This window comes from Dromiciops gliroides, chromosome 5 (genome assembly GCF_019393635.1).
Source record: "Dromiciops gliroides isolate mDroGli1 chromosome 5, mDroGli1.pri, whole genome shotgun sequence".
NCBI classification, from domain to species: domain Eukaryota; kingdom Metazoa; phylum Chordata; class Mammalia; order Microbiotheria; family Microbiotheriidae; genus Dromiciops; species Dromiciops gliroides.
The window spans coordinates 49,021,417-49,037,712 of NC_057865.1; the positions used below are offsets into that span (position 1 = coordinate 49,021,417).

The following is a 16,296-nucleotide window of genomic DNA, read 5'->3' on the forward strand; positions in this document are numbered from 1 at the left end:
GTACTGGGCCATCGTCTGACCATTGCTGAGCAAAGGAGGTGAAAAGCAAACGCAAAATGAAGCGATGGGCTTCAGGAGCCTTGCTGACTTATCATGCTACAGCTAGTAAGTGGGAGAGGCAGGATATAAACCTATGTCTCTCCTTATGCCAAATCCAGTCACGGCCCTTTCCACTACACCATGTGGCCTCTACTTCTCTGTTGATATTTCTTATCCCGTCTCTTAGATTATGAATCCCTTGAAGGCAGGGTTTTTGTCCCATTCATTTCTCCATTTTCTACAGAGCCCAGTGCAATGCATACAGCATGCAGAGCTCTCCACTGTTTTTGCTGAATGAATAAATGAATACATCTTTAAGATATTCCAGTAAGCTAAATATGCTACAAATTTGTAAGACTAGAATGTAATGCTGATGAAAAATGAGTCTCCAAAAGAGGCACAAATTCCTTCCTCCAAATAAATAGATTCTCTATTTAGTTTCATATCAAGTCAAATCAAATCAAATCAACAAACATTTAGTTGGAGATGAGTGGAAAATAATTATTTTCTTTTCAAAATGTCCACTAAATACCAGCCAACTGGAGATGAGATTTTCTAGCCTGATAAAGGCACTGATAGTTGCATATGCTGTCAGATGTGGTCACTGTATCTTTTGGTTTTTCTTCAGTGTTTATCTTTGGTACAGAGGAGAACTCAATTGAGGATGAATAAGAAGGGAGAAGGCACAAGGATGGGTTTATAACTGGAAATTATTATGAAATAAAAACAAAAAGGTGTCTATAAAAGATATTTTAAAAATAAAAGCCTGGGATCATTGGCACTAATGTGGTGAATGAAGAAAATGTTACTGTTAAGTCATATCAGTTGCTAAATCAAACAACAAGCATTTAATAAGCACCCACTATATGCTTGCCACAGTGCTAGGCATTGGAACTACAAAGGGAAAAATTAAACATATCTCAGAGGACATATTAAACTTATGTCCACAATTATAAGACCAGTTTTATTATCCACTTGATGGAGCCTTGATAGTGAGTGGCATGTACTCAGCCTATCACTAGTGAGGTAAGGAAATCACCAACCACAGCCATAAAATAATTCCATAAATATATGTAATCTTTATTTCACAAATAATTCATGACGCAAAAGAAACTAGAGTTACTAGTGCTATGGGGAACATAAAGTAGAAAGACACAGTTGATAACTTCAGGGAGTTCACACACTAGGAAGAAAAACATTGTTAGATGAGCATTAGAAGTGGCCCAGTGGCCCTCAACTGGAAGAAAGACTTTTAATTGATAAAGATTAGGCTAGAGGATTATAACTGATATCACTGATTATGTCATTCTTCAATCCCAGAGTAGAGATTCATAGCATTCTCCTCAGCTCCCCCTCTGAAGAAAATATATGATTTATAATTCAAGAGTATTTGTGGGCAAATGAATCTGCAACCTGAGCTACTCCAAATTTTCTCCAAACAATTGATCGGGCATCTAGATAATCTAAGTTACCTTGAAAATGAAAATGTCAGTATCTAGACTGTGGTAGACTGCAATACTGTACTACTTTGTCTTAAGATAAATGAGCCTGCTAAAGTTTGCTGCCAACATTTCCATTATACTTAATAAGCACAGCCCATTCTTTATTAGAACATTCATCTACCGTCTCAGTTTATAGATCGCTCAATTTCTCCCTCTCTAAAGCATTCAATTTCTCCCTCTCTGCCCCTGAATTCTTCCCTTTTAAGTATTTCTCATTTCATGTAAATGAGCAGTCTATCTCTACTAGAGAGTTTCATTTCCTCTCCCTCCTGACTTTCTGCAATCTGACTTCTGTCATCTTACCATTGAAATGATTCCACGCTCATCAGTGACCTCCTTGAATTGTACACGTTTCTTCACTTTCAGTCTCCTCTAATTTGTCTGATGCCTAGGATTACTCTTTTCTCTGGTTTCTGGAACACAGCACCCTCCTGGTCTTCCTAGTTGAACTGTTTATTAAATTCTGTTGAGTTGTTTTTAGTCATGTCCAACCTGTGACCCTCTTGGGGTTTTCTTGGCAAAGATAGTGGAGTGGTTTGCTATTTACTTCTCCAGTTCATTTTACACATAAGGAAACTGAGGCAAACAGGCTGAAGTGGCTTGTCCAGGGTCACATAGCTGGTAAGTGTCCGAAGCCAGATTTGAACTCAAAGAAGTGAGTCGTCCTGACTCCGGGCCTTGCACTCTATGCACTGAACCATCTAGCTGCCCTTATAAAATTCTATTCTTTGATAATTCTTTTTTTCTTCTTTCTTCTAGTTCAATTCAACAAACACTTATTAAGTGCATACTGTGTACAAAGCACCATGTTAGGTGTTGGTAGAGATATAATATTTAAATAATCAGTCAATTATGCAAGTATTTACTGTGCTATGCTCAGGGGATGTAAAGACAGTTGTGTCCTCAAGCACCTCATATTTTATTGAGAGAGACAACCTTAAGATAAATAAATATCGGATATGTGAGATGAGGCAGAGTAAGGAGTCAAGGATAAGGCTGGGGTTGTAAACTTGAGAGATGAGAAGGATGGTAGTGCCCTTAAGCAAAGACATTGTACCTATCTACTGAAGCTTGCAATCTTGTAGGGGAACTAAGACACACAGGTGAATAATCATGATATACAACAACACAGGATTAGCATGATAGAGAAAAGCTAAAGAAGCTCCCAAGTGAGGTGTGAGATGAAAGGCTAATGGGAGAGAGTAAAGATAAGGGAAGATGAACCATGAACCAACAAACACAAACATTTCAATCTATGAAGAACAAGAATAAGGAAGAAATGAATTTGTCTTTTGCTTCAGAGACTTATTAGCTGTGTGATCCTGGGGATTTAAACTCTCTCAACCAGTTTCCTCATTTTTCTAGAAGAGATGCCATTTGACTTGAGCTATGATGGAATTTATGCAACACAAAGGAAGGGAATCATAGGCAGAGGGAAAGGCAAAAGAAAAGGTAATGAGACAGGAAGATACAGCACAAAATATGGTTGGAGGATAGAGGGGAGTCTGGTTTGGTGGGGTCAGAGTTCATCATGAGGAATAATAAGAATTGTAGGAACATCCTTATGGGCATCCCCAAGGCTCAGATACCTCTAGGCTTCTTTTGTAATTGCTCAAGATGTATCCTTTAGAGTCTTCACTCCTACACATTTAGTCATTGCTTCTATGACAAAAGGAAGACTTTCATAGCTACCTACTTCAAGACTCACCTGAATGAAAAGGGCAATAGATGAATGAATGAATGAATGAGCAGCTAAGCTGTGTCAAATGCAAATATAAGCAAGGAAGACAACTCCTAGCATCAGAAACTTACTTTCTAATAGGGAGATGAAACATAAGGGAAAGTGGAAGGTTGGGGAAGGGGGAATTTATGTGGACAAGAGTTGGCATAGTTTAGAAATGCCTTAGTTCTGAGCAAGATAACACAAGCACTCAGGATACTTGGGTTAATTTGTAACTGCAGATATAGGAACTTCCATTTTGCTACCAACTGCACCTCCATAATGGGGTGGCTCACTGCTGTTCAAATACATTTCTTTCAATAGTCTTAGTCTGTTGTCTCTCGACATACTTAACTTGAAATCAGACTGATACTGCCCATTTTATTAGCAAGTCCTGTGATACATTTTTAAAAAGTAAGCAAAAGAAGGACTTGAAATTTCTTTAAATTTATATGACAGTTATTGTCCATATTATCCCGAATTTAGCAATTCCTTAAGGATAATTACTGATTGCTCTATAGAACTTCTTTCCTAAGCATGAGAATAATTTGCAAGAAAAAGGAATCTTATTAGTTTTTCACTCATTTATTATTTAACCAGTGTGTGAAGCAATGTTTTGTCATCAGTTATACTCATGACACTACGTCATAAAATCTCTGAAAATGGTATTGCTGAAGGCAAATTAGACTAAGCACATCTCATGGAGTACATTTATCATTGACACCAGAGGCAGAATGAGGCATGTTTGCACCCTGGGCAAGGTTTATAAAACTGTAGTGTGCCGCCCCCACATTAGCAAACTGGACTCTCCACATGTTACAATCCATCAGAACTATCATTGAAAACATGCAACCTATCACAGAATAAATTCTTACACGCAGTAGACCACGGAATTTCAGGCATTGAAAATGTGTGCAATATTAAATAGCATCCTTCTTGAGTTTCCCCAAATTGCACCCTAAGGGGCTGTCTACTTTCCCAACCCTGGCCTCAGCTCTGTTTGGCCCTTACCCTATTTCAAGAAATTATTTCACTGCAGGTGCTATTAACAAAGCTAGTTTCTCTTTGGATTTCCTCCCCTCAATCCCTAATCCCTGACACTAAAATAAAATAATTAACACACACAACTTGAAAGGAAAAAAAATGCTTTTGTGGCATGCTTCTTATTTCTTTTCACAGTTTTAAAAACAATTCTCAGTATATGATAGTTAATTGTATTAGTTATCAGGGACAGAGGGGTGGAATTAACCTGATTAATTTTGTTCTCCAAAGTTATTAACCACCTTTCTGTATGTAATTCACAGAGGAAATGAATGAGTTTAATCCTCCTGTTAAAATACAAAAAGAACAAGAATAATCCACCTGTTTTATTATTTTAAAATTGATTATCTGCTTAACGATGCTTATACTAGAATGGAACTCATAACTTCTACTTCAGTAAAGGGTCTTTTTGCTGTTTCTAGTATAAGTCCTATTTTGAGAGGTCTTAAATTAGGTTTAAAAATACACTCTAGGTTAGAACATGGTATAAAGGCATGTCCTCCACTACATCACCTGCTAACTGCCATCAATTCAACCATACTGAGTCGGCAACATTTCCTCCTCAAAGAGATCTACCAGAAGTCAGATATAGTATATTGCAGAGGTTTGGGATAATTTATAAAATATACTTTATACCTGTCTTATTTTCTAAGCTAAAATATTTTGATCTGGACCACTGATTTCCTAAAAGAATGAATAGATTATGACATTTTGATAATATTTGTTTCTTAAAGATTAAACATCAGGTCACCCAATTTTAAAGGAATCATTTTTAGGGTGAGAGAAAATTCTAGTAATCTTCAAAAAAGCCTCTTCATCCTCAAAAGGTACTCTACATATAGCATGAAGCAACGAAAGCTTCTTTGTAGGAGCTATTGTAGAAGCTCTCAACATCCATCACAATAATTACCTGCATATTAAAGGTCTCTGCTCTCTAATAAGAGATAATAGTCTCCCATATCAATAATTTCATGTATTCTGTGGGGAATTCACAATTATTTATTTCTTTGATTTATTAAAAGACTCTATATTTCCCAAAAGTCTCTGGATGCTCATAAAAAGTATTAAAGGACACCATAAAATTAAGTAATAGGAGCAAAACCCCTTAGAAGCAACCTAGCATGATCATACCTATTGGGAAATTAGTTAATTACATAAATAATAAATATTTTAAGTATCTACTTTGACAGGCTCTGTAAAGCAATTCAATAATCTATGCTTTCATTCATTCTGCATATTGTTTTTCAGCAGTACAGCCCAATAAAATAGGCACTTCCTTCCTAATTCAATTTCTCCCCTCGCCCCCAAAAGAATTCTTCTAAGGAAATTTTCAACTCCTTCTACATGATTTATATCTTAAAAACAAAAACAAAAAACCAACAACCCTAGTTGACAAAAACAGTAACAAGGTGAAACTGTTTGAACTATTGCTGGGATGCTAAAGAAAATATAATAAATACTAATGACTAATAAAGCAATTTTAATGAAAGGGAAAGCATGGAATGGGAGATAAGGAAAAAAATTAAAATTTGGGAAAATATTTTCAAAGGATATTTTAAAATTCAGACATAATTTAATGTTTATTTTTGAAGTATACTTTTACTGAGTCTAAAAGTTCTTAAGATAGATTTCAAAATAGAAATCTAAATGAAAGCTATTAATACCCCTATCATAATTATAAAAATATGCATGTGTTGTGTCTTGATAAAAATGTACTTCCCAATTTTTTTCAGCTGTCAATTCACAGTTCTAACTAGACAACTTTACTCCTAATAAGAACAGAATATTAAAAGATGGACTGAGTGTACTGGGAAAAAATAGCTTTTAAAAAGGAAGAGATCCTTTTTAAAGGTGAGTGCCTTTGGAATCAGATCATGGTCTACTGGTTCTAATGTGTGGCTAATGGAATACCTATCAGGGAGAAGTCTACATTGAGTAGAACTCTTTTTAAGTTTACACTGACCCTTTTCTGTTATAACTAATTGAACTGGGTATCATTCATTCATTCACTGATTCAACAAGCATTTTAAGTGCCTACTGCATGTACAAGAACTAGGGATGGACAAAAACATTCCCTGCCCTCAGAGAGTTTCTATTTCAGAGGAAATGATGTAATTTGACATTATCTGTGAGATCAGATCTCAGAAGATTAGAGTTTTGGAGTTGGAAGTCCATTAGAGACATTCTACTCTAACCCCTTTGTTTTAGAAATGAGGAAACTAAAGCCCCAAAAGGTTAAGTATTAAATGACAGAGCTGAGATTTGAACCCAGGTCCTCTTACTCCAAAACCAATGTGATTTTCCTCTGTATCTGCCTAATTTAGCTATTAAAGTAAATAGAAAATTTATCCAGGTGGTGTAGTACTAGCAGATGGAAGTATCAGGAGTGATTTCACCCAATAGGTCATTGAGATAAGGAGGACAACAGAGATGTCAAGAGGTGGAGGTGAGGACAGAGAGTATTCTCATCACAACAGCAGTTTGGGCAACAGCATGGAAGTGAGAGACAGAATGTTACATACAGCCAATGGACCAGTTTGGCTGAAACAGAGTGGGGAGTCATGTGTAGCATGTCTGGAAAGATGGACTGAACACAGAATGGCAAGGGGATTCAATGACTTAAGATATTTGACACACAATGTCTCATTTTGGATTTATTTATAACTATCACAAAGAAAAACAATAACTCCACTGGCCAGAACTATGAAAAAGCAACCAAATGGATTTGGCAGAATTTTATCTCCCTTAATTCTTAGAGATGATGATGATCATTGAAATAGTAGAAAAGAGCAAAGAAAGGAGCAAGCCATGAAATAAAAAGTCTGGCTAATTACAGCCCCTGAGTTGATTACATTATATTAAAGATTATGATATGGTAAGGGGGCAGGGAAGGAGAGAGACAGAAAGAGACAGACAGAGAGAGAGCATCTGAAAGGAAGCAAAAATACAAAAAATAAACTGGATTTCAAAAAATCTCTATTGATATAGATACTTTAGTTTCCTCAAATTTTAAAAATAACTACTAAAGTTCACATTAGGAATGTACTCCCACCATACTTAAATTTAAAAAGACTTAGGGGATTTTTTAAAAGACTAGTAGAAAAAAGAGGAAAACATTCTGATCAATGCAGTTTTAGAAAAGTGAAAGCTAGTACTGCTATATTTAAGTCTCAGGGTACAAAAGAGCAATGTAGGGATCTGATTGTACAATTGTCTTTGGTTATGGAAGGGAATCTGTGATTTCTAGGACACCAATGACTCTTACTCCACCCTTAGAAAACAGACTGTCTGGAAAATGCTTTTGATCAAGGCTTTAATGACCATGGTAAGAGGAGAGGAGCCTTCATATTCTTATACATCTACCTTGGGGATAATGAGAATCATCTCCATCAAGGTTGGTCCAAAGGGGATCTGGGGGTGGGGGGCATACAATCGGTCTTCTCTAGGAAGCCTTTTTCAACTTTTACTTTAGTCAGGTGTCTTTCTTCTTTAATTATTTCCAATTTATTCAATATAACTTATTTGTATCTTTTTTTTTTTGCTTGTTGTCCTGTCCATTAGATTGTGAGCTCATTAAGGGCAGGGACTGTTTTTTGCTTCTATATGTAGCCCCAGTGCTTGGCACATGATAGGTACATTATTAGTGTTTATTAACTAAGAGACCATTTCATAGATATCTATTAACAGATACAGAGAAATGATAATGATGATAATACAACAGCGACATTTCTAAAGAAATATGGCTATGATCACAAATGGCATTGAAACCTGCATTACCTGGCCCACTTTGGACACTTCTTGGCCAGAGAGTTGCATCATGGGAAAGTGGTTTGGATAGTACTTTTCTACCTGAACAAGTAGGATTCTGGGTTTGTTTTTTTTGTTGTTGTTGTATTTTAGGATTCTGTTTTAACACAGACCAGTGTTTCACCCAGCTCTATAGAACAGGGCTACTTCCATGTTTTGCCTTATAACCCACAATAATAAAATTTTTCCAAGATGCATAAATTCTTCTGAATTTGTCATTTTTTTGATTTGCTATTGTCTGAAATCTTGAAAATAAATATGAGCTTGGATCACAATTCTACATTCAGCTTAACATTTAAACTGTGAGTCTAGGATGCTGCCCTTTTGGGAATGGCATTTATAGAAAGTGTTTGGTCTCAGATTTTAACACTAAACATTTTTGCCCTTGTGTATGTTACCAATATTTGGCACAACACATGATTGGTTTTGTTTTGTTTTTTTACAAAAATCAATCGCTGAATCAATTAGTCAGAAAAATGAAAAAATTTACAAAATTAGAAGCCCATTCTCTAGGAACAATATTTAGAGCACTTACCAGGAATATTCGTTCAAGTTGATCTTGAATGTCTTTCATTCCTGGAAAAGCAGCAACTCCTTGGATCATTTCAACAAAGATGCATCCGACTCCCCTAAAAGGGAAATATAGATATGAATGTCAGGAAATCCGATTTACAATGCAAATTTTGGATAAAGACTCTAAAGTCCCAATGCAATCTGAAATTATTTTTTAAAAAATTATTGTATGCTTGATCTAAATTATTCCATTTCTTCTTCATAACATTATAGATTAAGAAACACTAGACTATATGTCATGAGTCCAGTGAGTTCAGCTAAACTGAGATGATACAACAAGTTCAAGAAGCTCTTATCTACATAAGCTGGCAGGGATAATCAAAGAGTGTTATCCTTAATAGAGAGATCTCATGGCATTGTGTCTTCACAGGATGTTTGAGAGTATATTACTGTGGTTTCAAAAATTGTGCTCAAAGTGCTTCTTCAAAAGTGATTTAAAGCACAGGAAAAAAATGAAATAAAAAATGATTAGGTCTATAAACATTTCTGTAGGAAGCTTTATAACAAAGAAAACTGATTTGTTTTCAGAAAGCAGGCCGACAGCTCAATCCAGAATGGGGGGAAACTCTGTCTTGGGGTCATTTCTCCTTAGCTTTCTATCTCCCATTAATCTTATTGCTTCATTCTTTCTCAATGCATTTTATATTAAGTTGTTTGAGCAGCTACAGTAGTTCACTGAAAAAGAATTAATTCACCCACTTAGGCATTGTACTTATAATATATAATCTTTTTCCAGTAAATACTTGCTTCATCTCTGCTGCTGCTGCTGAGAATCTGAATAATTATACCATTATTGCCCATTTATCCTAAATTTCTTAAGAATGAGAACTGATTACAACAGTACAGTAGAAAGCTGTCCCTAAAGTTCATGACATTACTTTATGAAAACTATTTTAAAAAAAAGATCAATAAATAAAAATTTCAAGGGGAGAGATTTTACAACATTATATGAGGAAGAACTTCCTAACAATTAGAGCTTTCCAAAATTAGAAGAACCTGCCTTGACAAGAACCAATTTCCCTATCCCTAGAATTATCCAGGTCCAGGTAAGACAACCAATATAAAGATGTTGTACAGTCTATTTCTGCTTTAGGTAAGGGACTAACCTAGATGATTCTTAAAATGTGTCCCAATTCTAAGATTCTATAAAAAGTCAATCATTTGGAAGTTGAGTTCTTAGAAATTGAGAAGAGAAATTACAAATACTGAGGACAGGCATATTTGGAATGAGTGAGGGTCAGGATTCTTCAATGTAATTATGAGTTGGGGCCAAAATTCTGTACATGAAAATGCATCTTCAAAACTATAATGTAAGTCAATAAAAATAGTATTTGAATGTAAAAAAAACCCACCTATTTTATTGACAAGCAGGATGATTTCAGAAAGGCCTGAAAAGACTTGTATGAACTGATGTATAGTGAGGTAAGCAGAACCAGGAGAACACTGTGCACAGTGACAGCAATATTGTTTGATGAAAAACTCTGAGTAACTTAACTATTCTCAACAATACAATGATCCAAGACAATCAAAAAGGACTATCAATGAAGCATACTATCTTCCTCCAAAGAAAGAACTGATATTGATGGAACACAATCTGAAGCGTTACTTTTCACTTTTTCATTTTTTCATTTGTTCAAGTTTTCTTATACAAAATGACTAATACGGTAATGTTTTACATAATCATACATATATAAGCCATATCTGATTGCTTTCCACCTCAGAGAAGGGGAAGGGGATGGAGAGACGGAGGGATAAAAATTGGAACCCAAAACTATAAATAAAAATATTTATTACTTATAAACCCCTATTTTATGATGGATTTAGACCTCCAATAATCTGTTCTTATCACTGCGTCTTACACACAGATGACAGAGTAGATATCTGCTGAATAAATAAACAAATCAGTTAGATCCATTCTGAATGCAAGTTTCTCAAAATTAATAAGTTATTCAGAAGCCAACAAATGACCATTCACTGAATAGTGTTCAGAATCCAATCACCCATGGGTGCCAGATACAAAGTGAAACATTATATACAGTAACAACAATACTGTAATATAATCAGCTGTGAATAGCTTACCTATTCTCAACAAAAGAAAGATTCAAGACAATTCCAAAGGACTTATAATGAAAAATGTTATCTACTTCAAGAGAAAGAACTCAAGAATCCTGAATGCAAATTGAAGCACAGTTTAAAAAAAAACTTTCTTTATGCTTCTTTTTGGTGGCTAAAATTCAGGAGTGCACATGTATAATCTATATCAAAGTATTTGCCTTCTGGAGGAGAGAAGAGAAGTAAATGTAGTACTTAAAATTTATTTGAAAAAATGAATGTTAAAATTATTTTCCATGTTATTGAGAAAAATAAAATAAAAACATTCATTTAAAAAATGAAAATAAGAGAAGATTTCTAAAGAACTAAAATTATCTTGAAGAACACTTTTACCAATAACATCATCAACAACAAAATGACCAAGTAAACATCAGCAGCTAGTGACTTCTTTCTCATTTTTGCAAAGGTTTTATGGGAATTATTTGGAGCAGCTAGGTAGTACACTGGATGAAGCACTGGCCCTAGACTCAGGAGAACCTGAGTTCAAATCTTAGCTCAGACACTTGCTAGCTGTGTGACCCTGGAAATGTCACTTAACCCCAATTGCCTTAAACATCTGGGGCCATCTCTGATCATCCTAATGTGTATATTACTACTGGACCCATATGGCTCTGGAAGAGAGCGTAAGGCTGGTGACTTTGCACAATCCTCCCTCACTTCAATTTAGTGCAAGTCATGGTCCTCTTCAACAACTAAGGACAAACAACAATGATGGGAATTGTTTAGGCATACTTGAAGCATAGCTTTAACAAAAATATGAAAAGAGAGCAAGTTGATTTTTGATATAACTTTTGATCAGACTACATTTTCCCAGTCCCAGAGTTGACTAAGTGGTAGAAAGAATATAAGATTTTAGCAAAGAAAATGTATGAACACTAATATTACACTCTGCATTTTTAGCATCAAGTCTGCCAGAAACAATTTTATTTAATTCTAATATTGATATAATATCTAAGGATTTATAACTTAAAGAAAGTCATCCAAACTGACACTACCCATGCCCTCTGATCTGACTCTGCTATCAAGATAACAATATAAAAAATACAATTGTGGTTAATTTTCAAGAAGAGTTGAGTATTTAACTAAGTCACCACCTTATCCTCTAGGAGGAAATAAGGGCAACTCCTCCCTTCCAATAATATCTTGTCACTCCTTGTGAGTGGGGAGGCAATGGTATGAAAGAGGAGTTAAGTTTTGTTATAAGATTTAGTACCATGCTTCTGCGTTTCCCAAAGAAAAGCCTTTTTGTTTTAGGAATATTACCTACTTTTATAAGGGATTTTCTCCAGGAATTTAGAGAGACCTTGAGAGAAAAACATTATTTCTTAATATTTGGGGTTTTACATAAAAAGGGGGGCTTTTTAATATGCTTCCAAAATTCTTTTATTTAAGGCTATTTGAGCATGAGAAGATACAGATTTAAATACCCGTTTATAAATATCCTACATATGTAATATATTATATAGTTATAGTTATACACACACACACACACACACACACACACACACACATATATATATAAAATTATATGAGATTCTAGAACTGATTGCCGTTGTGGAGATGGTTTTGTTTAATGATCAGCTAAGAAGCAACATCAAGTGAAATATAAAACAGGTAAACACATCTTCACCTACATTGATTGCCAGTTTCATGGAGGATGCTGTGAAGATACAAAATAGAAGAGGGATACCTTATCAAGAAGAGTTGTTCCATAGGCTATTATTGGAAGAACCCATCCCCACTGCACTGAACACTAGAATACTGCAAAGTCTCTGGAGAGACATCCAAACTAATTTGAAAGAAGTCATTTTAACCATCCACAGTGGGAGAGAAAAGGTCTAAGGTAATCACAGTACAATTGCAAGCCATATTTTGTTGACCTCAGGCTAGATTATGGTATGTTGTTAGATGTTAAACACCTTGGGTTAATGTAGGAGTGTATATAGGCATGAATGTGGAGCCTTGGATGGACCTGGGAGCCCAAAAGACCTGAGTTCAAATTCTCCCTCAGATATTTACTAGGTATATAACACTGGGAAACTCATAACCTTTCTCAGCCTCAGTTTCCTCATATGTAAAATGGATATAATAATAGTACCTAACTCAGAAGGTCGTTATGAAGATTAAAATGGAATAAGATGAAAAGTACTTTGCAAACCCTGAAGTGAGATATAAATATTACCTATTTACATATATTATATATTACACATGTATTTCTTACACACATGTATTTATGTATGTATAAATGTATGGGAAAACCAGTCCCACAGATGTACAACTGGCTGAGTCTAGAACTGATTAAGAGGAATAAATCAAGCTGGATCTTATTTAGAAATTGTGTTACCTTCTTGATGAAGCAATTATGGTACCTCAAAAACCTATGCTTTTAACACAATATTTTTCCCATGTTATTTTATTATATGTTTGTGATTCATGAAACAGCAGAATCTTCAAAGAACCGAAATGGTATCAACCGAAAGACAATGGAGAATTTGCAAGGAGTGTATAACACATTATAAGAAAGGGATTACAACACTGAAAAGGTCTTAAAGCATGTCATCAAAGAAACGTATCAATAATGATAGGGAAATAAGGGCACCGACTGTAAAGTAAAAATGACAGAAAACCCATGTATTCCTCTGGAATCTTTACAATGTCAGGAGAGATATAGTAAAGAAATCATTTAAGGCTCTGGACTGATGACCTGTGGACAAACATTTAGGAAGACACAGATGTGTCACACGCTTGAGTAAACATCAATGGGTTGAGATCCGAATCCCTGGAGGTAATATCCACATTGACAAGCTGATAGATTCATTTCATTATCTGTGCACAAATATTGTGAAGCAATGAGGCTGTTTATTAATATGCAGGCAAAATAAATGGCAATAGAAAGATATAGGTGTAAATAGGCTGCAGCAATCAGTCAGTCAACAAAAAAATTAGATATGGCAAAATGGAGACAGGACCTAGATATAAAAAATATCGGCATGAACAAATTAGAGGAATAAGAAAAAAATTACTTTTTAGATCCATTGGCAAGTGTTCATTCCAAAAGGAGAAAATCATTAAAAAACAATTTGTATTATATCAAATTAAGATGTATTTGTACAAACAAATGCAATATAACTACAATTAGATGAGAGTTAACTGGCAAAAAAAATCTTTGCAGCAAGTTCCTATGATAAAAGTCTCATTTCCAAAATATATTATGAAAAGATCAAATTTGTAAGAATAAGAGACATTCTCCAAATGATGAAGGGTTTGAGGATATGAAGAGGCATTTCTCAAGGAAAGAAAGCCAAGTTATTTATGACCATATGAAAAACATGCTCTAAATCACTAATAATTAGAGAAATACAAATTAAAGTTACTTTGAGTTTCCAAACACACCCATCAGACTTGTAGAGTTGATAGAAAGAGAATAAATGGAAGGAAGGAAGGAGGGAAGGAAGGAAGGAGGGAAGGAGGGAAGGAGGGAAGGAGGGAAGGAGGGAAGGAGGGAAGGAAGGAAGGAAGGAAGGAAGGAAGGAAGGAAGGAAGGAAGGAAGGAAGGAAGGAAGGAAGGAAGGAAGGAAGGGAGGAAGGGAGGGAGGGAGGGAGGGAGGGAGGGAGGGAGGGAAGAAGGGAGGGAGAAAGGGAGGGAGGAAGGGAGGAAAGAAGGAAGGAAAGAAGGGAGAGGAGAAGGGAGGAAGGGAGGGAGAGAGGAAAGGGAGGAAGGAAAGGAATAAGGAAGGAAGGGAGGGAGAGAGGAAAGGGAGGAAGGAAAGAAAGAAGGAAGGGAAGAAGGGAGGGAAGGAGGGAGGGAGGGAGGAAGAAGTGTGGAAAGGTTGCAGAAAATAGGAACACTGATGCTCTGTGGATGCAGATTTTTCAATTCTGGAAAAAAATAGAGCTATGTCACCCAACTGTGAATGCTCTTTGACCCCACAATACCTCTAATGGGTCAATATCATAAAAAAATTAGAGAGAGGGAGGAAAAGGCTTCATGTGTACAAAAATATTTATAGTAGATCTTTATGTGGTTAGAAAAAATTGAAGATTCTAAAGAAAGAGGCCCACAAATGGAAAATAGCTAAACAATTATAGTATATTAATACAATGGAATATTACTGTACTGGGTCCATTGAAATACATTCTGCTTCTATTCTTTCAGTTTTAAATTCATATTCAAATTGATTTTCATCCAAATGGACCCATACAGCATTCTGGTGAAGCCTACAGACTTCTCAGAATGATGTATTTAAATGTATAAACTAAAATACATAAATACAATACATAATATATACAAAATAAAATATAAAAGCTTAAAAATGAAATCAGTTACACTGAAATGAAGTAATCGATAAAGAAACAACTTCCCCATCCTTGCCCCCAAACAAGACCAAATATATCCTAAATAGTAGAAACTTAGGAAATTTGGAGCAAAAGTAGGGAGGAAAGAAAACAAACCTTCCGTTAAGTTGGTGATCAAGTTATAAAGTTAAAATGATCCTCAGAAAGGAGTTATTGTTATCAGACCCATACCTGAAGTCTTTCTAACTTATTAGTATCTACTAAAGAAGGCACTTTGCTAGAATGGCTATTAAGAACTCAAAATCCTCTTTACTTTATTATGAGACCTGACAATAAAAACCTACCTTATGTCTTCAGCTAACAACCCACAGCTTCCTAAATCAATTGTGCTGCATAAAGTGAGGTTTCCTGCATATCTCCACTTTAAGTTTTCCTAGCTTATTATAATCATATGTAAAAGTGAGGGGGAGGGGCGGCTAGGTGGCGCAGTGGATAAAGCACTGGCCCTGGATTCAGGAGGACCTGAGTTCAAATCTGGCCTCAGACACTTGACACTTACTAGCTGTGTGACCCTGGGCAAGTCACTTAACCCCCGCTGCCCCGCAGCAAAAAAAAAAAAAAAAAAAAAAAAAAAAAGCGAGGGGGAGAGAGAATGAAAACAGAAAAGGTTAAGTGATGTTAGACAAGTTACTTCAGCTTGATGGCTTCAGTTTCCTAATCTCAAAACTCAAGGGGTTGCAAATTTTTTTTTTAGTTTGTTCTTTAGCAATTGCCAAATCAGTTGAGCATATCCATGTACAAGTGGAAGAGAAAAAGGTTTGCACATGCAGTCATAAATCTATACCACACTGAGCTGGTTCTTCCTCTGTTCAAGTAAACAAAAATTCAACATACTATTTTTAAAGCTGAATCAACTGCCTATCAGAGGTCTCCAACAGACTGCTTCTGTTTTCAACCCCAAATTTTTTTAAAAAATGCTTAAATCACCCTCTTTGTTTATGTTTCTTCTTCCTTTGGTGTCCTACTCCCTCCATTTTGGTCACCCTTTCCAAACTCCCTCTCCTAACCTTTCTGCCTTTCCTTGCCAAATTTATAAACAAAGAAAGGAAAAAAACAAAACCACTAAATCAAAAATAAATATGCCCCTCCCCCAAATCCCTACTTTGGCCATGTCTGAAAGTTTACGACTTGTTCTTCAAGATGAGG

The 16,296-nt window shown here is 35.5% G+C and overlaps 1 protein-coding gene across 4 annotated transcripts in view; it reads right to left on the reverse strand.

Moving 5' to 3' along the window:
• The window catches only part of CDK14 (cyclin dependent kinase 14), a 673,880-nt gene that overhangs the window by 233,861 nt on the left and 423,723 nt on the right, over positions 1 to 16,296 (reverse strand). For all 4 annotated transcript variants that reach the window (XM_043967180.1, XM_043967183.1, XM_043967181.1 and 1 more), the window contains one exon: positions 8,645 to 8,738. In XM_043967180.1, the coding sequence (XP_043823115.1) occupies positions 8,645 to 8,738 (94 nt within the window). The remainder of the gene's footprint in view (positions 1 to 8,644; positions 8,739 to 16,296) is intronic.